Source organism: Necator americanus, chromosome I (assembly GCF_031761385.1).
Source record: "Necator americanus strain Aroian chromosome I, whole genome shotgun sequence".
Lineage (NCBI taxonomy): Eukaryota > Metazoa > Nematoda > Chromadorea > Rhabditida > Ancylostomatidae > Necator > Necator americanus.
In genome coordinates, this window is record NC_087371.1 from 18,608,371 (window position 1) to 18,633,646 (window position 25,276).

The 25,276-nt window shown below is 39.0% G+C and overlaps 2 protein-coding genes across 2 annotated transcripts in view; both read right to left on the reverse strand.

The window, feature by feature from the left end:
• The window catches only part of RB195_006112 (uncharacterized protein), a gene marked incomplete at both ends in the record, with an annotated part of 47,024 nt that extends 36,513 nt beyond the window's left edge, over positions 1-10,511 (reverse strand). Inside the window, one exon of the mRNA XM_064178993.1 lies at positions 10,449-10,511. Within this exon, the coding sequence (XP_064035985.1) occupies positions 10,449-10,511 (63 nt within the window). The remainder of the gene's footprint in view (positions 1-10,448) is intronic.
• On the reverse strand, positions 6,594-10,962 carry RB195_006114 (uncharacterized protein; the record flags this gene model as incomplete). The annotated part of the gene is made up of 3 exons (XM_064178995.1): positions 6,594-6,668; positions 10,449-10,518; positions 10,850-10,962. The coding sequence occupies 3 exons, from the start codon at positions 10,960-10,962 to the stop codon at positions 6,594-6,596; spliced, it is 258 nt and encodes an 85-aa protein (XP_064035988.1).
• Between the last annotated feature and the right edge of the window lie 14,314 nt (positions 10,963-25,276).

The window sequence follows — 25,276 nt, forward strand, 5'->3', positions numbered from 1 at the left end:
GAAAAAATGGAAACTAAATTAACTATTAATTAACTGAATTATAAATTTTATATCTAAATCGTGTAAATGTCAAAAATCAGAAGCAATTATGCGGCATATTTTAATTTTCTGAGTTAAAAAAGTCATAGTTGTTTAACTCTTTTAACTACATAATAGTAACACTGTACATTCAGGAACTGATTACTGCCATCTATTTCTTGCACCAAAAAAAGGATTTTGAGTCTTTTGAATCGAGTTGAATCTTTTAAGGAGCAGGTGATGCGAAAGGTCAGCAGCACTAGTCTCATTTCGCTCAGCATTTGTATTTGCACACGAATAATTCGATGAATACTAGAATAGCAGCATCAGGGGGTGAACGATGTCAGCGCTGTGTTCCAGGTAGGGGACCGTTTCTGAATCCACAAAATTTTGCGGTTTTGCTTTAGATTGATATAATGGATGCTGAAGACAGACGGATACTACATTATCAATAGATACTGTAGAGACTGTTCAGACAGCGTGGCCGTGCTGGGAGACGTAGGGCCATTTGAGTAGAGGGTTCAGCTATGCGTTGGCGTTCACAAAGGTCAGGTATAAGCCGCAGTCATACAAGAGGAAAAATGACTGATGTTTACTTGCACGTCAGTGCGCAACTATAGCAGTCAAACTGGATTAAGGGTTTCTCAGCTTCTGTACTCCAAATCATCCAGTCTTCGTTCTTTTTGCCTGAGTTTAAAGAACATTCTGCTAGCCTCGATATCGCTCTTCTGCAACAATTTCAAAACCACAACAACTTTTCCGAGAGCCTCTCTAGTGCATTTGAAAGCACACTTTCCACTTCTTGTCGGACAACTGATGATAGATTTCTTTGTAACCGCATAGAAGACTAACAGTTGCATGCAAAGTAGAAAAAAATAGCGTATTTGGGCAGTATTTATTTGAGCGTGCTGAGCAAAGCAGAACCATCGAAGCATACCAATAGAGCTTCAACCCCGAGTTCCTTAGTTTCAGCATGGATCTCTGGATGAACATCAAATAGTCGGGACGGCTCTCAAATTATATTGCCACGAAGAGTTTAAAAGCTGATCAGTCCAATAAATTGGAATTAAATCACTTACATTTTCTAATAAACAAGATATCCGAGAAGGTAAATAAGGACATGACGACTCGAGCACGCAAGGAGGGAAATGCGTAAGCAAAAAAAATTGCTAGCTCTTTACCTAGTACCGGAACCAAGCGGAAGGAAACAATTTGTTGAACAATATTCTGCGCGGAGCATAAATGGAATGAATAATTACCATGATTCAAGTCTAGTTTTAGTGAAAGAAAACGAATGGTAGTGAAAGCAACCGAGCCCACCCACACTCCCAACACAAAAAGCGTCGTTTACCTGCCTGCATAGATGTGGACTATCGTTCGGAGCTAGGACAACAGTGAAAGAGTGTTAGGCTAGAAGAAATGAGAACCCTCGGGGGATAAACCTAAGTCTATATAGCAAAACAGAACACGTTCTAAGGTTCAAAGGGAGTTCCTGCCTGGTCTATGTCGGTACAATCGAATGACCAAAACAAAATAAATACGCTTCCATTGGATTCCATAACTGAAAGTGGAAGCCGTTATAGTATTGCAGTCAGAGATGCATTTGTATGTTTATGTACTATTTGTATAATATAATTGGCCAAGCCAGATTTCGTCTAACAGTCTCGTCGAAAGCCATGAATATCTTCGTAAAGTGCTACAATAGGTGGAGTTCTATTGAATCCATGGGGAATCCGAAGAGATATTAAGTGGCACTCGCTAAAACTACGCAATGCGTCGGCTGCTGCAGATTGTGCCACTTTGCATTTCTACTGAATGACTCTTTAAGAAGCAGAAAGAAAGTTTGTTCGATGTTTGAAGTTTACATATAAAGCAGGAGATGCAGTGCACCCTCCCCTTGCTTTATATGCAAAATCAGAGACTTGGTCGCGATTAAACGATTGGTGGTTAGAAACTGCCTTGTGTCAACCAAACCTTTTATCCTTCCGGAGTCGATAAATTGGCAACAGACCTAGCTGGAAGGGTAAAACACTGACAAGACACATCGGCCAGCGCCCTTAAGTCACTGGAAGGCCGCACACGCTTTCATGGAAACAATCGGTTCCCAATTTAAGTCAAACGCTAAGGGATTGATCGACGTCGTGCACTTTACAGGAAGCAGATATGGTTACTGATCAAAATCTTTCACAATTCGTCAGTGTAGCAGACGCGCCTGGCGGCTCATCAAGACAACTATCAGCAGCGCTTATTTCCCAGTTTAATTGCGGCACCTAACATCATTCTTCCTCCTTTCTTGATTTTCAACAACGACAAGGTTTCCCTGAAAGTACTTCTTCTGTATTCTGTAAGAACGATTCCGAAACTACATCGGCAGACCTCAAAAGAAGATTTTGTTAGAAGGACGGCAGAAAACATACCTATTGCAGAGAAAGGAGAAATAATTGTAACGAGAGGAACGGGTGAGGTTCTTTCATCTGTTTGAACAAATGGAAGCACTGAGACTCCTGGAATAACGTGGCCTCCATCGGGGAAAGGAGAGACAAAGAAGTGGAATTGCTTAACACCAAGTATTACTCGGTTATGAATCAAGCTATTCCGAACCTATCATCAACAAGGTCTAGCCGGATAATTCGGTTGTTTTCACGATAGGCTCTACACGGCAATAAACAACAATTCATATTACATTCTCCCGTTGCCGCTGTCACTTGATTCCATTATATGCGCAAAAGAAAAAGCTACGTAGGGGATGATTAACGTTGGAGTTCACGAAAAGCAGCAGAATCAAATGTTTGAAGATGAGTTAAGGAATACAGGACGAGAAACAGAGCCGAACTCCCAAATATCACTCGCATAAATACATATAAAGTACGGAACTAAAACTGAAGGCAGTTAATCCTCGAGAAGAGCATAGGTTAGAAAGTGGTGAAGAGTTGGGACCTTTATGAAATCAATTGAACAAAAACAAAAGAGAGAACAAGGAATTCAGTACGGAATCTAGCCTGTAACGGAGGTGCAGAGAGTGACTGTAGCTCAAAGGTAGGAGGTCAGAACAGCTGCCTGCACGATCAGTGGTTCGAAACCGCATTACGTGAACAGGAATTTGAATGGTTGTTTAAATAAAAAGCATGATTCATCGGATCGCCCCCAGGTCACACTACGTATAGGCTGATGGGCGTTTCTAAACCTGAAACAATTTTTAATTGAATTCAAACGCGTCAGAAAGGGACCGATCAACCCCTGGCAGCTCTCCTTTTATTCTATATGTGGACGCAAATGTAGCCTCCGTATGCTGTTTTCTGGCGCAAATAGACAACATGACAAATCTCTGCGTTGAGTTCAGTGACCAAAATAACGTCGCAGGACGTGACTTATGTGAGACATTTTTCACATTACCTGGCTATACGTAACAATGCTTACATGTCGCAATGTTCCGAAAGAAGAATTTCATGAGTTTCAGGACGAACAAGAAGACAGTTTCTTGCATACCTGAGCTTCTGGATCAGAACTGAAAACAAGATGAGTGAAAAAGTGTTGCTCCATTAGAAATCGAAGTATGTCAGGATGTCTTGCAAAACAATCTAGCCAGATTTCTCGAAGAAAATTTCTGTTACCTAGTGCACCCTATGAAATGAAAAAAAGAAACGAGGATAATATTGTTGTGGATGTCCACGTTGGCTCGGAAACTACATTATGTGGAATGTTCCGCAGTCAGAAAGCAAAGATTCAAAAAAAAAATCCGGAGTGGTGGGTTAAAATACCGCTGAAACGGTGAAGGTGAACTCTTAATCAATATTGGTCAAGAGTTAATGGTGATACGGTAGAAAGCAGAGCGCTTTGAAACTTCATCAAAACATCTTCTTCAGGAACGAGGAGCCGTAATATGACCAAATTTCATGGGTGTATACTCCTGGTCGAAATCTGGCAAAACCAACCACACATCTGTTTTTAAGGACATGCTCGTGCGGAAATAGGAATGTTCATTTCCGAAAAATTTCTTACTTGAAAATCCCAGGATTCTATAGGGAGAAACCTGACAATTTCTAGATAGCAATAACGAGCTCCTTCTCCAAGAAATTTGTAATATTTCCAAACTGACTTTCCATTAGTTGCTGCCCGTGCAGCTCAAACAGTTACTAAAATAGCCACACGTTTTTCTGCTGCTGCCAGATCTTACAATTGGGCAGCAATACCAAAATAAAAAAGAATTGTATTCAAAATGGGGAAAATTTGGTCAGTTAACCATCCTGTTTGCGATTCAGCTAGAAATCATTAGGTTCACTACCATACTAACTAAATTAAAGAGATCTGGAAACATCATGGTACCAATCTCACCAATTTCTAAATTTATGACGAAAGTTACGGCTACAAAGGCAAAAGCACTTTCTAGCAAAGGAGCAAAGGCAAAAGTATCATAACTGAAATTAGAAGGAGAATTAGAAATTCTGGAAACTCCAAAAAACACGCAAAAGGTCATGTAGCATGCGTGGTTCACCGTCGCCCGACCACCGTTTACGTCAGCGTCAATTCACACACGTAATGGAATTCGTGGGAGCATACGTGTTCGTAACTACTGATGTCCACTTACGGAAATTGTGGTACATATCGAAATGTACAAAGATAAAAAGGTAGGGAACAAATGACTGAGATCTTTGGTCCAATAACGACATGATATGTTTCCGAAATAATGCAGTAGGGGAACAACCAAGAGAAGAACAGGCAAGAACCAGTAGCTAAGATTGGTTTGCAGCAAAGGTCGAGAAGCTCACGAGGTTTTTTTCTACGACGATCATTGCACAAATGCTATTATATACGGAATCTACGTATCTCATGGCATTTGTGCAATGATCGTCGCAGAAATTAGAGGACCACATCGGAAGCCCTCCACTCTGTGCTGTGCATTTTTAACGTTTCTGTGGTTATCTAAAGGCAAACTTTTTCTTAAAATGTTCAACTAAGATATGACTAAATAAAAGTTGGACGGTAGATCCGATATTATTTCATTTATGCTTGCTAAATATTATTAAACAACGTATTATCCATTCATCCGTAGGAGAAAGAAATCGAAAGGTAGAATTAAAAGACTGGGATTGGATCATTCTCACGTTGAGATACAAAAAAACAAAATCAGAATTCTTTAAATAAACATGGATACTCGCATTGGAGTGTTACGCGCAAAAATTATGAGTATCAAAGTATTATCGCGAATTATACGATTTCTGGAGCGGCTGTACCTAAGAGAGAGAGGACGATTTAAAGAAACCACTGACAATGTGCGAAATTGTATTGGAGAAAAGAACCACACCATAAGGTCATCCTAGAGATTCATGGAACCTTAAAATGTTCTTTATCGTGTACTGATAGCGAATAAGATTTGACGTATTCTACACGAAATCCACGAATAATGCTGCAAATTGGTCTCGAAACCACTAGAACACGGACCCGTTACGGTGAAAACTATCCAGTAAAAATATGTTGTTAAGGATATAGAATAGATAGAATGGATATAGAATAGAAGGATAGATAAGATAGGATATAGAATTTGGAATTAGAATAGCACGAAGGATTCGATTCAGCAAAGCTCTGTTCCCTTTCTTTTGATCGCATTCAGGAGGGTTGCATACAATTAATACAAGAGCAGGAAAATTATGTTAGTCCCAAAGTCCCAATGAATGGAAGAACCACCCGGCACCAGGCAATGGTTAGGCCTACTATTGCATAGATATTACAAGTAGTGACATTTTCTGTATAACTAAATTTGTATTTTTTCTAACGACGCTTTTGCCGTCCTTTTTGTTAAAGAAAACCCATTCATAAAATGAAATGATAGTTTCCCCCTGAATGCATTACTAGTATTACTAGTACATCTGGAGAAGATTCAAACTTGATTTTACAACTATTTCGAAGTGGCGAGTTGTTCTTGCTTTCTCTTCAACAATTGGCACAGTGTGATGTGCAAGCATGAAACGGCGTCAATGTCACCATTGTTCTGACAGAGGGATGGTGCTACACAGAATCACGTTATCCACTACTGAAGCTGCTGTTTGCATGCGTGTTTCCAGTTTTTGAAGGAAGGGTGCTACCAACTTAATTCACTTGGAGTTATTGCGCAAGCGGCGCTACTGGGCTGTGGCGCATCACCTCGGCACCGTGGAACCCGTCTAACCCCTTCTATCGGCTTCGTGTGCCGACGCACTTTCTGACACCGCTGCACCCGTCTCCTTGCTTTCCGGAATTTCATTTCACACTACAGAGCCTACATACGTGACAGCCTGAGACCGTTCTTACACAGAATGATGATGGTAAGATCAAATTTTCTTGCTTGATCAAATTTGACTTTGGCATACACCGGGACATCATCTTTGTGTAGCTAGTAATCCTTTCAAAAATTAATCTGGAATCCTATCCGAAATAAGCGAGCCACAACTGTGTTACTAAGGGCTATACGTGCAACGTCTACGATCCCCATGAAACTTTTAATTCCTTAGAGGACAAGAAGCCCAGAAAGGTGTAAAAAAACGAGGATCGATCCTTCATTTAATGGGAGAAGTCGATCTAGTGTGTCTATTGACTTTGTTTCACTGACCACCTCCCAGAAAAGTTCTCGCATATTCTGATTGTAGTCCGACATGCATTTCTATCGGAGCAGTCTTCTGAACAAGTTTACAATAGAAAGATCTACGAACGTTATGATAGGTATTCCAGAATTTTCCCCCTCTTGAATTAGAAACTGAAATATCAGAAACAGAGAAGAAAGTAGCACAGGTGATCGTTCTATGTAGCCCAGCAAGCTGATTTGCTACTAATCACTTTTAGCGGAAAGAGAGGGAGAACTACTTTTAAATTCTGGACGTTATGCATAAAAATGGTACTGAAAACTTAAGGAATTAGAAGTATTAAAATTAAAGTGTCAAATGTAATTAAAGCGAATTCTTATTTTTCCTTTTTCTTTTTTATGGCTTTTCTACGTTTCTACAGTAAGATCCACAAAAAAGAAAAACACTCGTTTTGCCATTAACAAATTTCATCTCCCTAATTCGCATTAATGGCTCGTTCCATCAAGCGATCATCTTCTTCCGTACTTTGAAGAGGAAGCGAAAAGATCTTTACGTGCTCAGCTGACAAAGATTTTGAAAAAAAAATTATCCTGGCTGTGAAAGCAATCAAGGAAGCGCGATCAGCTGATGGAACACGTAGTAGCCTGGCAAAGCAGAATGGATATGATTAGGGAAATCAATTCGTAATCCCTCAAAAAGTTGAAAACAAACGTGATTGTAAGGAATTCGTTTAATTCACAAGCAAAATCAATGGAGATTCCGTTTCAGGAACTGGTTAACCGCGTCTGGTTAGATCAGGCTATTGAGAACAAGGTTAGTATTGGATATGTTTCATGCTTCTGCGTCAGAGGATCCTATGCGAAATCATTGAAGCGTAATGGCGGTCATGGAACAACGCCGTCTCTTTCGAGTCATCCGTAAACAATTTACATTTTACAACGCAAAAGAGTGGAACGAGCAATCTTCTTCGCAATCTTAGTAGCAGAAAAAAACTACTGAAAATGTAAGAACAATTTTGCCGTATTGTTGAACAAAAATGAGGTGCATGAGACTTCTGGCATTAAAAAAAGAAGAAAACTGACATCAAAGCCATCATTTGGAACAATTGATTCATAAAATCATTCTAACCGAGCCATTTTTATGTTAGGAGCTTGCTTTCAAAAGTAGGCTCAGATCAAATTTGAGAAGAACAACGAAAAAATGACTTTCGATCGCTTCAGAAGTTAAATTGAATGAATCATCCGAGTGTTTTTGAGGGATCTCCACAACAAAATTCGAACAGAAGCGTTGACATAACACAATGGTCGGCTTTGAAAAGGAATTCAATCATTCCCCAGAGGGTTTTCTGCTGAAACTTTTCGCAAATGCTTAGGAGACTTCTCCATGAACTTTGTATAGCACAAACTCCCCAAGGAAATCATGATTACTTGATCATTGCATTTTGCGTTGAAAGTAGAAGTCCATGAACAATTGAACACTTTTTTGAAACTATAATTGAAATCTTAAAAAAAATCAGTGAAGTTTAGCTGTTGAATCATATTCTCACGTTTTTACAGAAGCGATCACTTAATTTGCTCACCGGGGAACTGCGATTTGCAAACTGGGACTCTTAGAGCACTGAAACATTTGTCTCTATAAAGGGTCGAGCTTCTCAGCTCCAAAGAAAAGGAGATCTAGTGCATTTATTACAGGCTAAAATGCAATGTATGGAAAAAGTGCCTTCACATCGATTATTCTAATTTTTCTTGTTTGAGTCAAGGAGATGCGAATCCAAGGCGAAAGCTCTCAGCGGAGGCCGAACAGAGGTATAGAAAGGTATAGAAAGAGTGTTTGAATTGGTGATGAGCAAGCTGGGATTTCGTAGATTACCTCCACGGAAATTTGCTATCAAGTAGAAACAGGAGATGGTATGACTGCGGTTTATGCACGTGGTAAGTGCTGCGACCACGTTGTTTCCTTGAACAGCGGAAGAACGGCTAAGTAGATAGAATGGCTGGGCTAGACGTGTTGAAGGAACCGTGAGATGTTTTTGAAAAAAGCGAACAATTAAGTTTATTCGAGAAAGTGAAGGCGGAACAAACAATGGACCAACAATCTAATCGTATAGGAGAACAGACGGTGCACCCTACGGATAAAACTGCAACGAAAAAGTCCGGTCATATGAATCCCTTAATCATGATGTATTTTAAACGAAGCGATTGCTAAATTATTTATGAAAGAAGAGGAGATCCGTTAATCTTTTTGTTCTCCCACGAAGTGGCTCATTTGTTGCATATAAACTTTTCCACGTAACTTTCCAGAACCTTCTAATGTGCTCGTAAAAAGAAAAGACACTTAACTATTCTGTGTTCTTGAGTCCAATCGTCCTCGTTAATGGATAAGGAAAAAGAAAACGGGGGAAAAAAAAGCGGAAATGTATTCATAGGAAATGAGAAAGAACTGAGAAAGAATGGACTCTTTGTCGGGATGCATATCGAGCGTTAAAAGAAGCGGAGCAGGAATTCCGCTGCAGTCTACATACCAAATTATGTTCTCCAACAACCCACATTCATGGCTCGGCGTTATAATAGCTACGCTATTGCAGTGTTGGTGATCCAAACTGCTGGAAGAGCAGAAATCACACTTATTCATAACAATACTGAAAAGAAGCATTTCTCGCAACGTGCAAAAACTTAAAAGTAATTCTAGAATACTCCTGGCTTCAAGAGAAAGTCACGGGAAAAGAGTTAAAATACAGCTGGATTTCTTCATACTTGGTTTTTGAATGATAATTTGTGTCTACGATGGTTAGTATTAGGAATCAAGGATGACATAGTTGAAAGCAGGTATTTTCTTCAGAATATGTGGTAGGGCATGAGTTAGCTGTAACCTAAAGTGGATTTCAGCCAGTTTGTGGAAGTAGGTCCACAATATCTCCACTTTTTCTTTGATTCTTAAGCTTTATTTACCGAAACCGAGTCATGACGAGCAAAACAAGATAGAATTTATTCAAAGATCAAAAGATAGAGCTAGAGACAGCGACTCTGGTCTGTTGTATAAAATCAGCTCTCCAGAACTTGGAGCTGGTAAGCTAAAAGTTACTTTTTCAAAGATTTGTGTTTTTCGGGAGATGGGTCGAAAGTGCTTTAAACAATGCGAAGAGATAAATTACACCCTCGTTTAGTGTGACTTCCATGACAAGTTGTCTGGAGAATTGCACTTAAGTTCTTTTCGTGCAAAAATTCGAATATTACTGGAGCGAGAGAGAAGTGTCTGTTTTCCGTGAAAAAAGCACGAAAAACACACTTAAAGCCCTGAGTTTTGGAAAAATGCAATCGAAGTGTTCGAATGCAAATCACATAAAGTTGCGGGAGGTTATCTGCCACAAAAAGCGAAATGTTTCTGTACTGTTATGCAGCAGTTACAAATGAACTAAATACGAAAACACAAAATCCGCATTTTCCAGCTGGAAACGTAGAAACAGTTACTTTTTGCTCAGTTTTTGTTGCAAGGAAAGGATTCGTACAATGTCCGCCTAAATAATCTGCAACTGACGAGTCGGGAGGATTTTATCTGATCCAGCCACGATCTTTCAGATGGTCAAGTCACAATACAGGATTAGCCCCTTACAGAATATTCCTGTAAGATCACTAAGAATTTCAGTAAGGCTTAAAATCTCCATTTTGAAAAAAGAACGCTCCCGGGAATCAAATCAGTAGAAAAGTATAGCAATGTTTGAAAAATCTTCAGTTTTGCAATTTTTTCTGAAACAAGTCATTTTCACTAATTAAGGTAACTCACTATTGCGTTCTATTGTTAGAAGTAACGATGTCGGCTCCATGTGTTTCAATCCACGAAAAAAAACCAACAAAAACAAATGAATTTATTTAAACTAGCCGGTTTGATCAGCTGATTGCCACGAATATGGTGGAAGAGTGTCAGCGCTGGAGCATCCGCCATGTGTTGCCTGAAATTCTTTCAGGTAGAAATAAGTAAGCCGACGCGGGGAAGATGCGGCAGAGCGAACAATAGCGACGCATTTCCAGAAAAAAATGGGCTGGGCAGAAAATCATGCGGATATTCGTCGTGACAGGCTCTTAGTACGTACAACGATAATTACTGTGCAAGCAAGATTCTACGACAATTTTCTGTCATTCAAAAATTGCTTATGTTGTCAAGACCTTCAGAGATAAGCCGGGCGATATTTTCCGGAGAGAATGAAATGTGGTAGCAATGAAGGCTATTCATGCAAATTGATATTGAATAGTTCCTCGCTTAGATGTAGTACAGCACATTACCATGAGAGAGACTGGCTCCGCATAGAACGGGCATTCTCAGCCTCTGCCCATCGCTTTTTCAGGAGATGTTTCTCCTCAAAATTGCTTAGAGTTACCAGAATTTTGAACACCATTACAGACAGAGACAAGAAGTAACTTGAAAGAGCATGCAATGATTGCAGAAATTTTCCTCAGAGGAGGTTGAACGAGTCGGAAAAAAGGGAGTGCGGATGATGACGAGGAGGTGTGGCCCTCAGAGTAATCGATAGAGAAAGATTGGAAATAATTTAAAGCAGTTAGAAGTAGTTGTTTGTAAATATTAAAAGGATAGAAAAGGATGAAGTCTAAGCGTGTCATTCTCTTGGGAAGCGCCAGCGCGTCTTACTGCAATTCGTAGTCGTTGAGGTTTCAGAACGCATACGCAGCCTTAGAATTACTCGTTGTGCAACCGACTCCAGAGGCGTAAAAAGCTTGGTTGACCCTAGGGCGGTTCCGAACCATCGACCGTGCTGGCACGGCGGACCTCTCACCGACTGCGATACACTTGTAAGTATTGGCCCTTCATAAAAATAAGAATTCAAAAATAAATTCAAGTTTTTATCAGGTAGCAAAAATCATTCTGTGAATTTCTGCGCCTATTCCTACTTATAACCCGGCAATAACTAGGAAACAAACTTCTTTAATTGACTAGTCCACTGTGAGCAAACAAACCATTGCCTTGACATACACGGTCCATCATGGTTGCAGATGAGAACTGCAACTTTCATATTTCACATAAGCTACGATATACTTGTCCTCATAAAAAGAGATGGCACCAGCTTGTTGTAGACTGAGAAGAAAAGACCCTAACAAAATGCCGGAAACAACATCACATTATTTTAAACTTAGACTGTAAGAACTGTATAAGATTTGCTTATGCGCACAAAGCAAATTTCTATCCAATATGACAATTTAAATTATTGTTATTTAAATGATTCTACTTTGTGGTATTCTACTGTCAGTGCACGCCCATCTGTAGTACATGAATAGCGGACATTTCGCTAAGCAATGCATGTGCATTCAGTTCGGATTTCATGTATTTTGGAAGAGGTAGGGGCGCCTGAAATGTCTCTATATCAGCAGTCATTTATCTCGGAACTCATACTAAAAGGTCTCTTTAAATTTCTCAGAGCAAGATCTGTATAACTGCCTTACTTCACGTTATCCTTACATATTCGAAAGATGGTCTTCATAAATCAAAAAAAAAAGAAGAAAGAAAATCAAATCACAAATGTTTAAATGTGGAAATATCACGCATAAGATTAACAGTTTCGATTCTTCTTTTTTTCGCAATGTATGATTATACCAATTTTATAAATTGTAGCATGGACTGCTAAGGAGATAACGTATGATACCGAAGTTGTTTCCATCACAAGAAGACACAATTTTAACAAAGCAAAAGAAAAAGCCGAACCCTTAAAAGTTTTAGATCATAGAAATACTTAAACGCATCACCCCACGAATCTGAGGTGGTACGGATTTCAAGTGGAGTATTCGTATGCGAGATCGTAGACTATTGAGAGAAGGGTGATTCCGTTCATTTCTTCCTAATTATCGTAGAAAACGGCCCGGAAGATACGGCTTCGAGCATTCCCTCGCACCATTTTCTACAAGGAGTTCGACTGGAGCGCGCCAGAACGCTCGAAGCCGTATCTTCCGGGCGGTTTTTTATGGCAATTAGGAAGAAATAGACGGAGTCACCCACCTCTCCTCAATCTACGATCCCGTATACTAATACTCCACCTGAAATCTCTATCACCTCAGACTCGTGGGGTGATGCCTTTAATAGAAAGAAGAAAAAAGACGTAGACGAGAAGAAAATTTCTGACATTTCAGCTGAAGTGACATCGCAACTCCTTTCCCGGCAGTACTGCTCGTTATTAATGATCACGCTAGTTAGGGGGAAAAATGGATACCCAAACGCTGTTGACTTTTCACACATTCGGTGTAAAACTCGGATAACCTACTGAAGGATGAAGCAAAAAACATCTACAGGAGGACGAATGCGGCAGCCAACAGCTGCTGCCCAGCGTTAACGTTATATCCTCTTACCTCAGCTAATTTCTTTTCTGACACTGTGACCTCACCCTGCAGTCCTATGCTCTTTTTGCTTTTTTTGCGACATTACATCAAAGGTGTCAAGGAGTTGAGGTTGTTATTTTCGACATCTTTGTCGTGTTAGCTCTCTTTTCACTCATTCCGGCTCCTTTTCATGCTCATATCTATGTTAATTCGTTAGTCACGATTTAGCACACTAAGAATTTATCGCTGGCAGCAATTGTAGAATTTATTTATAGAGCTCCGATGCAGAAAACCTTATAAAACACTGAAATCAAGCTAAAAAGGGTGTAAAAAGCACAACGTGAAGTTATTTCGGCATTTTCAGAAGCACAAAACGTAACAGACGCCAGAATGGTTTTGAGAAATGACAGAATGGTTTTGAGGATTTCGAATGAATGAAAACGTCCTCAAACTTGGAACAGTAAATTGGAAAAGCAAACTACTAAGATCTAGTTCACTGAGCTTAGAAAATAACAGCAGAGCGGTTTCCTTAAGATCATCTTTGAATGGAAATTACTTAGAGTACCCTGACTTAATCGGCGGGCTGTAATGATTGTCTCGCACAGCTTCCTGCATCTGTCGTCTGTGAGAGATGTTCTCCTTGAACACAGCTCTGTCCAACGCCGATTTACAACAGGAGCGTGCACAGAATCTCTCCATCCTTCACTGCTCCATATCCGGCGAGACTTTCCGTCTCACTTGAACAGGCCGTCTACACCGACTGACCCGAGCACTTCAGGTCAGCAAGTCCGGCACATCAGTACAACCGATCGGAGAGCTGTTACCAAAGATTCCGCGCTCTCTCTAGGTCTTTGGTCCGTTCGGGTAGGCCTCCGGCAGTGTGCTGGACAACAGCACCTTCCCAACGTCTAACTCCCGTCGTATATCTGTGGAAGTTGTACAGCTGGAACATGCCCAGAGAATATTCTCAAATGGATTAATTTAGAACAAACGGGGCAGCAATCAGACTCGTAAACGCAGCTCCAGAGTGGGAATATAAAGTGTGTAATGTTACAGTTTGCGTTTGAATTTAAAAAAGTTACAGAAGAAAGATTAGTTCCTTGCGTAATGCGTATCCAAAAAGTAACGCTACAACAGAATTATTATTCACTGAACCAGTACTGTATCTGATAGAAAAATATACTATCAGTTTTGTATTGAACATGAAAGCGCTAATCTATGGAAAACACCTGAACAGCTTATATCTCACTTCTTAACCAATCCAGTAGATCAATATCGATCAATCTACTCCATCCAAGATATATATATATATATTTATTTATAAAATACTGAGCTGTACTTCTTTCGCATGCACTCAGGAGATGCGAGTCGATGAAGCTGAACAGCCTCATTAAGAGGTATTTTGCCGCCAAATGAAGGTAATGAGAAGACGATGAAGAGACAGAAGGGCAGCGATTAGCGTTGTGGATGCCTTCGCATGTTAATCCGCACTTCTCTAAAAATTCCCACTTACTTTGGAGGAAAATAGACTACCAATGGGAAAAATCGCGGTATTTGGAATGAGAGAAGGTGCTGGTTGGGAAAAATGAGTTTCAAAGACTTGCTTCAGTAGATGAACAACTGAATGGCATCATAACGAGTGAATGGCGTCAGGAGGTAAGACCTGCATACTCCGTAATTGATTGCTTATCGCGCAAAATGAACCCGAAAATGTAAAAGGGAAAGAGGTCAAGAAAACCACCGGTTTCTTCTCTTTGAAGCTACTCTTTCTTTCCTGCTGAATTCTGATTTTTACCATAATTTCCAGTCATTGTCGTGATGCTTTGTTGTTTAACGTTCTGTGTCAAAAATCACAAATGAATTCCTTGACAACATGAACGGAAAAAAGTGGAGAGAAGAAATCTACAACAATGGAGTGACAACTCAGGAGCATCAACCATCAAGAGTGAGGTTTTCCGATTCCGAAGGACGGCTTGCCGACTATGGTCAGCTCTCTGTATTTCAAATTTTTAGAACTCTCATTCAAGAAGCAATTCTACGGAAGCGATTCCTTTTTCCTTCCAAGGGAAAAATAAAGAGAGAAGAGTTCCGCCACATTAAACGCATGTTTTTGAGGCGTTTGTTTGAAAATGAACGAAGAAACAAGACATGTTCTTTCAAATCATGGAAGAGTTATTGGATTCAGCTACTTGCTTTGGCAAAGTTCTCATATTTTAGCTCCACTGAGAACATTCCTAGAATTTGTTGCTATTTGAAGTGTGACTTAGTCCCATCGTTCAGAGAGCACATGCGCATTTTACAGCCTGTACGGAGACCTTGTAATCGATAGCATGTGGAATTCTTAACAGCTTAATTGCGTAACGGCTTGCAGTGAATTGATGAATAAGCCATTTCGATTCTTTTGAAAAACTTACCGAAAAATTACAAGAATTCTATAATACTCTGCATAGGAAAATGTATATAGGAGAGCTCAAATGCTTATAACTTGTATTTCTCTTTTCCTCTATTCGCCTAAATCTTTTTTTTCGTTGCAGCGACTAAGAAAATAAAGGAATTGCTTTGTTACATTTGCCTTCCCATATGTACGCAACGTAAAAAACAGCAGAATTTTGTTGTCACCGCGAATAAATTGAAAAAAAAAATCGAAAAACTCAGAAAATAGATTTAAAGACAGGTGTTGCTACAAATAACTGCTACTTGTGCAACTAATATTATTCTATCCTATTTATATTCCTTACTGTTTCCACGTAAGAAAAGAAGTACTTGCTTCTTTGGACTCTTATGAAAGAAATGATAGTTTCCATTGTCAAAAATTTTGAAACTCAAAACAAAGTGCAAGCAAGAATGGAACAGAGCGGTGTTTAACATGGTTGCTCAGTAGTAAAAGACAATGAGCCCTGATTCTTTTTGATTCAGAAAATTGAGATAGGCAGGGAGGAGATATAAATTTTTTTTTGCACAGAAAAAGAAGGGCTCCCTGCTTATTTAGGCGATTTAAATTAAACGCAGAGATGAACATCTGGTTTTTAATGAGGTGGAAGAGGGACGAGAGTCGGGAAGGGATTGAGAGAGAGAAATTATGCAGTAGATATACACGGCAGAAGAGAACAAATTAGATTCTTGCCATCACCATCATCATGGGAGAAACGGCTTTTCATTAGCAGTCAAATTATCTTATAACATAAAACTGTAGAGGCTATCGGATTCATAAAACGAATTACCGTTATGTAAAAACCTCTGAAAGCTAACAACATTTCTGGAACTGGATAGAGAAGTTGAATAGCTAGCATGAAATGTGGCACTGGAGTACCACGACTCTTCACAATCAAATTAGCAACAGGTTAAGCTTTATGTAGGTTTTAAATACCAAAATCATATTTAAAATTTCAATTCTTGCAGGTTTCTTCACAGAAAAAAGGGTGCACCATCAAAAAGGTAATCGAATGCAGGTGGAATATCACTCGCAAAAAAGCATATGCTTCTCTAAACTTGCTCCTGTACTTAATTGGGTTTTTTGAGGCTAACGATCACTTTGCGATCGCGACGACGAAAAAAGAAAGAGACTAACGTATCTCCACATTTATTAAGCATCTGAAGACACAAAAAAAGTGAAATTACGGAAAAATATTTTGTTTTCCACTTGGTTTTCTTTACACTACTTCCTGTAAAAATTCCTCGTACAACACGTGTAAATAAGTGGTGCAAAAGCAATATGTACAACATAGTAATGTGAGCGTCCACTTGTGAGAAGAAAAATTGCTTCTGAAATCAATATCAAGTTTTTTTTTTTTGCGAAACTAGGTACAAGTGTGAAACAGGTTGTACTATCGAGGAAGCTGTAAGCGTGGGAAGAGAGATTCCAATTTCCTGAGAGGGCGTGAGATCAAATTACGACCATTATGAGCAACGGAGAGGCGCAAACCCCGTGTGCACCAGAAAGTTTGACACCAAAAAGATTTTGGTTCAAGTTTTAGGTGTCTGCGAAGAATCACACCCTATGAATTTTCTTATAACTTGATTTAATATCAGTTAACATTTTTAATAAAGGTAAATATTGATATGTTGACATTATGAAGAAAATAAAAAGGTAATCTAAAAAGGAACGTTCTAAACCATCCTTTTTTTAGGTCGCAGGTATTAAATCTAGTTTAGTGTGCATCACAAATAAGATAGGGAATACTATTCTGGAATCAACTATGAGAAATCCCTAGAAATGTGAAGATAGAAACATTTAATTCGCTTTGTAACTCGCTCAGCACTGATATTTCTTGTAAAGTAAGGAGTAGTGAGTAACATATTGAGTGAGTGGAGACGAACTGCAAACAAAAACCAAATAGAGGTGAGGAAGAGTCGGGCGAAGATCCATAAAATGTGATCCCACGTATTTTTTTAGCAGCATATACAAAAGGAATATATCTATAGGCACCTTGACAAATCCTCATCTAAAAATGTCGATCCCGCTCGAAAATACAGTACCTAACTCTATCATCGGATTGAATTAGCCTTGTGACACCTTAGATAAGTAACTGAGTTTCGCCCCAGAGTACATTCGTGCTAGCGTAGCTACGAGTTCGATCTTAAATACGAGATAAATAGAAAGGTGAGAAGGGAAAATTCTGGCAAGCTGGCCGAAAATTAGCTATGTTCAGAGTTGGAGTGTGCAAAAGGCTTCTTTAAAGGCAGCATACCACGAATCTGGGGTGGTACGGATTTCAAGTGGAGTATCCGTACACGGGTTCGTAGGTTATGGAGACGGGGGTAGTTCCGCTCATTTCTCCCTCCATCACTGCAAACAGCCACCACCAGAATGCCGTTTTGTATGACGCCATCTATTGCAACACTCCACCCCTTGCGCCGCCTCCGCCCTGCGATTCGTCGAAAATCAATTCGGACTGCCCCGATAGGCAGAAAGGGACGCTACGCGTGCACGGGTGGCGCGCTGCAATAGAAGGCATCGTACAAAACAGCATTCAGAGGCTGGCTGCTTGCAGTGATGCAGGGAGATATGAGCGGAACCACCCCGGTCTCCATAATCTACGACCCCCTACACGGATACTCCACCTGAAATCCGTACCACCCCAGATTCGTGGTATGCTGCCTTTAAAAAATCTTGCACAAGTAGGAAATTCCAGAAAGTCGCGCAAAATGTTAAACTCACAAAATGTCATAATTAAGAAAGTGAGTCTAGACCGCTTGGAGGAACAAAAAAATGAATATTCTCCTATAAATTACGGCAACACTGGGAATCCTATGAGGAACAAACTTGTTCGCCCTTCCATTAAATGATCTTTTAAATGATGTTGTTCCATTAAGTGATGGAAAAAGGTGATGGTAAAGTCGACTATTGACATCACGCAAAAATCCAAGAGATGATGATATGCATTTAAAACCTCACTTCGCATAAAAAGCTCCTTCTCCTTACAACCTTTCAATCAAGTATGAAAAATCTCTTGCTGAAGGAGATTCTGAAAAATTACCATGAAATCATGAAAAAAGCATGAGAAATGTATCATGTCTCTTGAGGCTTTCGTGAACAGCTTCCGCAGCAGTTCTGACTACAACCACTCTGTGCATGTGCAGAATCGTCGATTATACTTTATTTTTTGTGTTAAAAAACGTTCTAGTATATTTGTCAACGGATGTGCTTTACATTTCCGTGCATACTCGAAGACATTCAGATGTAACCAGTATTTCGTAGAGAGCAAACAGAAATCAAGAGATGACTTTTTTGTAAGAGAAATCTTTGAAGTCATCCACAAGAACTTTTTATAAGAAACTGATTATCAACACGCAAGAGTTACGGAGTCAATATAGTGGATTTACCAAATGAATAGAGGATTATATTTGGATCCTGGCAACCTTCTATTACTTTCGTCAGCACTCCAATGAACGAATTTCCGCTTCCAGAAGTAATTATCTCTTTCACATCACTTTTCGCGTCCACTGCGCTTTGAATTGGTTAGTGTGGATACATATGTGAGTGTGCTTCGTTCCCAAAACTCAAGCTGAGTAAATGCTACTAAGAATTAGACCAAATATTATTCAAAATCCTAGAATACGCAACGAATTTAGATTGAAGGATCATTTATTCAGATTTTTATTTGAAAATTCAGCAACAGACCTAAATACATGAAATCCAGAAACACAGATGAAGAAGCTCCTCACAAGTCAAAAACTCTTTGATCGTTTGAAGGGAAGTGAAATGTGAAAATAACCCTAAAAAGTAACGGTGAATTGGAATTGAATCCCAAACACTGACGGCAGATTCAAAATGCTGCTGAAAACGTGGAAACGTTAGCCAGTTGTTAGCAAGAGATCAGAGAATACTTCTCAGTCAATTAGAGCAGGGTTTTAAAATTCAGATTCACAAAAAATCCATTCAAAAAATTTCACTTCGAAAAATTCGATTTTCTTCTTTAATCAATTTCTGATGAAACTTCTCTTTAGTTCCCTAACTTCACCGACTTCCACTTATTTTGTGTTCAGCACTTTTTATCGCGGAAATATGATATTCTAAACGTGAGCGAAAGTATATGAGACGAATCTAATGCATAATGTGTATGAATAGTGGTCGCCCTCTCGAATTTCTTATCAAATAGACATTACGTGCTAAGTGGCGCTGTATCTAACAAGTAAAAGATTTCTAATTTCGCAACAAACCTCATTCTGTCCTTGGGGGCCCCCCCCCCCTTTCTTCAAAGTTGCTGGGACAGTTCTCTGTTGCTGTCACTTCTATATATTGGACATTTCCTGTGTTCCAAGCAAAAACCAAGATCGAAGATTAGGAACAAATGGCAAGAGAGGGAATCTGTAGCTGACAGAAGTGAAGGGATACCAAGTAGCAGAAGACGTAAATTTGCTGGAATGTTCTTGAAGTATTGGTATTGAAATATTCTCATTATTATTCTAAAATCTGCGAAATATTTTGAAATACTGATCAAAGCGTACGAGGAAGAAAAGAGGAGTCAGGTGCATAGGTCGAATTGCAGAAGAACAATGAAAAAAAAAAAACAAAAATCTACATTTTGTTTCCACATTGTGAAATGCGATTACGCAGGTTGGACACCTCGCTGTCAAATTTTTGCAAAAGAAGCAGAAGCTCGAAACCACAACTAAAAGTTGAACATTTAATTACACGAAGATTTCAGCAGTTAAAAAATTAATTTCAGCAGTTAAAAAATTAATTTGTTGGGATTTCATGACAAAATCTCACATTATGTGCACATTGTTAGGTCTACGAGATCGCGAATACCTTCGTGATAAGAGGACCAGCAGAAATATTTTAGGCAGTTTTTCAGAGAAGACGGCTTGCCCTACAAAACGGTCACACTGCTGTTTTTTTTTTCGTTTCCTAGTCGTTTTGGAGTTTAGATGGGACAAGGATGGGAAAAATGCCATTTTTTTCTTTCTATCTTCCCATAAAAAAAATTGGAATAATCCCGAAGCGCTGGAAATCTCGTGATATGGCGTCTGATAGAGAAAATAATAGCTACAACACACTGAGAACCAACACTAACTACAACATATATTCGCGATCTCCAGGGCTTAAGAATGTGGACAGAATGTGAGCTTTTTTTGGTTATTAAATTCCAATAAATGCGATGAACGATTGATACGCGCTTTTTCCCGACATCTATGTAGGTAGTGGCTAGAAACGAAAAAATGAAGTACACCAACAGATCCATGTGATTCCATCAAGAAAACGACGAACTGTGCTGAATCCATGCGTTTATCCGTACGTTTTGTCCGTTTTTCATCTCTAGAAAGGGAAAATTCCCTTTACAAACACATTATTACTCTACCAGCTCAGAAGTTGGATCATGCAAACACATCTCACGATCATACGAAAGGGTGCAAAAAAATGATAGATAATCATTCAATATCAAATGTTTGGGAATATTCGAGTGATGAGAGTGGAATATATGACCTTTCGTCTTTATTTGAAAAAAAAAAACTGTTTCTGAAGAATTGAGAAGGACATGTATTTTTTGTTACAAAGCTCGAATGCATCTATTACATATTCTATATTATATTGTTTATTTACCATATATTTATTATATCTATTTATACCACATACCTTCCAAAATCAGTTATTATTTACACTTGTAAAGCAAATGCCAACAATTGTTCGGATGGCTACGACATTTGATAAGAACACCTCGGAGGTATATAATAATCCTGCTCCCCGTGCGGCCCGTATTGGTAAAAGATCTTTTTTTTTACATTTTTACATTTACATTTTACAAACATTTTTCCAAATCTAATTGCTCATCCTCCTAAGCATTGAATTGACACTACTGGTAGAGTGGAACTGCAAAAAAAAAACTGCCTTGCTACAAGTTCCACATAAAAAAGTGTGTGCACACTATGAGCACATAAAAAACGTGCAAATAATATGTGTTTACATGGAATTTCCATGCGAATTCTCATGAAAGAAAAACGAGCATGGTGCGGCAAAAAAACAAGAGGGCCTTGTGAATGTAACCATGGACACATAATAGCTTTTCCAAGTCAGAAAAGTTACCCTTTGAATTATCGGTTGTTGAAGATTTCTACTCCAGGATCAAACATTAACATACTACGGAGGAAGTGTTGAGTTAATAATTTACTTGACTACAAAAGCCACAAAAGCTTCAACAAAACGAGCGACATTTAATCTAAGAGAACTATAGGTGGACATTCACCGCTGCCAAGTTTCTGCTGGGCTAGGATGGAGGGCACGTATGCACACTTTGAACAAAAAACTAGAGGGATTCTTGCAGCACCAAGAAAAAGTGATACGGCTCGAGTATTTTCTCCTTCTTTCAAGGAGAGCATATCTTGAAGTTCCTTTTGTTTTGCTGTTTTCCTCACCTTTTCGCTGTGCTTTTTTGCTTTCCTGGAAAGTAAAATTTGTTAAAAAACTGCACAGCAAAATATGAAACCTAAAGCGCACGGAAATCAATTTGAAGGATAGTCGCATAGTTCTAGCTTTACAAAAATGAGGTAAGGATGCAGAAAAAAGAAGGAAAAACGAGAAGCTAAAGAACAAAAGCGGTCTGGGCTGTGTTTTAAGTCCCATAAAAGGTTTGGCGAAACATGCAGATTATTTTCACTTTGCTCATGAAAGCCCTTATGTATAAATTACAGATGGAAACAGAAGATTTTTCAAAACAATATCGCGATGTTCGCAAAGGTGCTTAAAAACTGCTAAGGAGTAAGTCGGAATAACTAAGAGCAGCCTCCCAGACTGACATGCCGGAGGCACCGACGGAGGCAAGGGAGAAGGGGCGTGTTCGATAGATTTCTACACCCATAGAAACTCTGTGTACTAGTGGGCTAAGTAATTTAGCAAAGGAGACCTAACGAATTTATTTTTTTCACATTATTTCCTCTACGAGCACACATCTGTGCCGTAAGGGATTCCAGCAAAAACAGCAAAATTAGGAAACAGAACAAAATTTTCTCCAAAGCAGATACAGATTATGTTACGTGTATAGATAATGGCAATTTACTTTCTGCGTTTCGAACAAAATGCATTCACTTCGATATGGAAATATGATCCTCAGTGTAACAGTTGCAGTTGAACGTGACGCACGCACATACACAACACGCGCACGTGCACTACAAGCACGTAACCGCAGCGCTACGCTTATGGGCAGTATTCTCAACTTGTTCTCTGTGATTATCCTCATCAAGTACTAGTTTCATGAGTGTAATATAGGGCAGAGGAACATCCTCAGGTGATTTCTATTGTGAGCTTCCTCGCAACATCCAACGATGAAGATCGTAGAGTCATAAGCATACCAAAAATCTATTTATTAACTTACTCGAGTTCATTGATGTGAGAATAACCGATAGTTACTGCTCCGCTTAATTCTCAAATAATATCACAGGAAAAAAACTACGAGGAGAAAAAGAGCGTCGTTTTTTTCTTGGAATATGAGCGAAGTCTTCTCTCTGGGCTAACGTGACAGTCTCACGCAATCCAATATTTTCGAGAAAATGATAGAACTGGGGAAAAACAGACCATGAGATCATGTAATTGAAATGAAAATTGAAGAAGACATCAAAAGCGAAAGGAATTTCTTTACGGTCAAAGTCACGCATGTGGTATGAACTCCTTCAGATAATGGCTACCTTTCATTTTTCACATTGCAGATTTGACTCACGGCTTGAGAAATAGGAGTCGTCTGTCAATGGCGCACTTCCTCGGTTCGCCTCAGAAGTGAAACCACACCGCTGAGTGAAAAAAACGTGTGAAAATCGATTACGACACCACAGTGAAGGTAAAGTGAACACTGCTTGAAAATGAAACAAAGCAGAAAGCGATACATCGGAGATTTTTACATCAATGAACCCAAATAAACCAAAAAAGATTTGGTAACACGAAAGAATCCGGTTGTCATAGAATGTGCCCGTCAACGTCGACAACATTCCACTACTGGACGGACGTGGAAGTATCGTTGGGGAGCATCTGGCATTCATTTTGTACCGACAATGAGTTTTATTCACTGGCTGCTTTTCGTATGCATGATTCATGCGTGCGCTACGTCAATTGCTCCACACTGCGGAAACGATCGCCCGGTGCCACCAACAGAGTTCTCAAGAGCCATGTCGTCGAATCATACACGTCTCTTTTATTTTCATAGTAGTGAAAAGGAAACAGTTGTTCAGTTCATGTGATGACATCAAAATCTTCAGAAATCAAAATTCAAACAACTACAACATCAGGCCAATTAGAATGGATACGTTTCGCACCGAGAAGATTTCTTCCGAGAGTAGAGAAAGAATTTCTCAAATTGGAAACATTTCATTTCAAGGATCAATTCAAGAAGAAATGAAATCGTGGTCTAGAGAAATATTCATTCTCTAGACTATTAGACAGATTATTCACAGCTAACTTTGTACTATCAAAATCGTATTTATTTCATATAATTAATCTAATGCTCTGAAGTGATGCAATTTTTTTTTTACAAAAACATAAAAAACACCCTGAATCGATGAACTGACAGTGAAACCTAAGAGGAGAGGAGGAAACCTTCCTGGTTCATAGGAGACCTTCCTGGTCCACTACATTATTAATTGTAGTTTTTCCACTACATAATTTTTATATTTGAAAATGAAGATGATTATTTATTAGTCCAATGTAGCAAATGGGGCATAATCCATCATACATTTTTTTAGTGGTCCAGTACTACTAACAGGGTTACGGTAGTCGTCATTTGTAGATTATATGAATTGGTTAGCATCTACACCATCATTAATCGAATTTATTTCCCATTCTCATGTTCAAAGGTAATTCAGGCCTAACGAGGTTCCTAGAATAATATGATTTCCTGCGAATACTTCTAGCAATTTGCATTCATACCCGTTGCAGATGCTCACGGTGTACCAGTGCGAGGTTTTTTGCCTTACATTTTCACAATGACACAAAAAAAAACCGAGTAAGCTCTTCGATAAAAGTACTGAGGGGGAACGCTTCCGGCTTCTTCTACATAGAGCTTGAATATTCAATGAGACAGGCACCAAAACAGAAAAAGGAAGCATAAATTGATATTCTTCTGCTTTGTGAATGTTTAAAAACAAAAGAGCTTCGTTAAAATTTCAAGAAAAAAGTTCGAATTTGCAATTCTTCCTGTCATCTCCTTTCACCCGTACAATTTTAAAGTTTTCAGAAATACTTTGAAGAAATCTCTACAGCGGCATTCATTTCTCTGACTCTATCTCGCTTTTGCAGCGTTTCCACACTTGTTAAGCTAACATGCTACGCTTAGCGCTCTCTCGTCTTAAAAACCATATGATATAAAGGAGAAATTTCAAAAGGTAATTTATCTTCTGTTAATTTTTCTTTTGTAAGTATATAATACGAGGAGGTATGCATGAGTTTTGTGTGTAAGCAAATTCAACGACGTCACTAGTACCCAAACAGTCATAAGTGGATCTATGACACAGTTCCCAGTAGGGTCGTTTCTTGTGCTTATCTGCTTGTCTATGCTATGTCAGATTGCATGACATCGTAGCTTTCGAAAACCATCTACAAATCAACATTAAACTAAGCAGTATACGGAGTTTTTCTGTCGTGTTGTGCAAAGAAATCTCGTCTTGTCGGTCTACAACGTATTTTAGGTTAGTTCAAAATGAGGCATATTTGATTTTTGTACTCTAAAATACCGCACTTCCAAAACGCTTCTGAGCCTCATAAGTGTCCAGTGAAGTAAGTTCTCGAAAGTATTACATTACAGAGATTGATGTGCAGTGAATGGCACCAAAGGTTAAAAAAAACGCTTTATGAACGGAGATTCTTTTTGTAGCATCAATCCTATTTTACGTCACTAAAGTCACTAAAGTTTAAGGACTCATCTACATCCACAAACTAACAAGTGTTGCTGTGAGAATCTTTAGTTC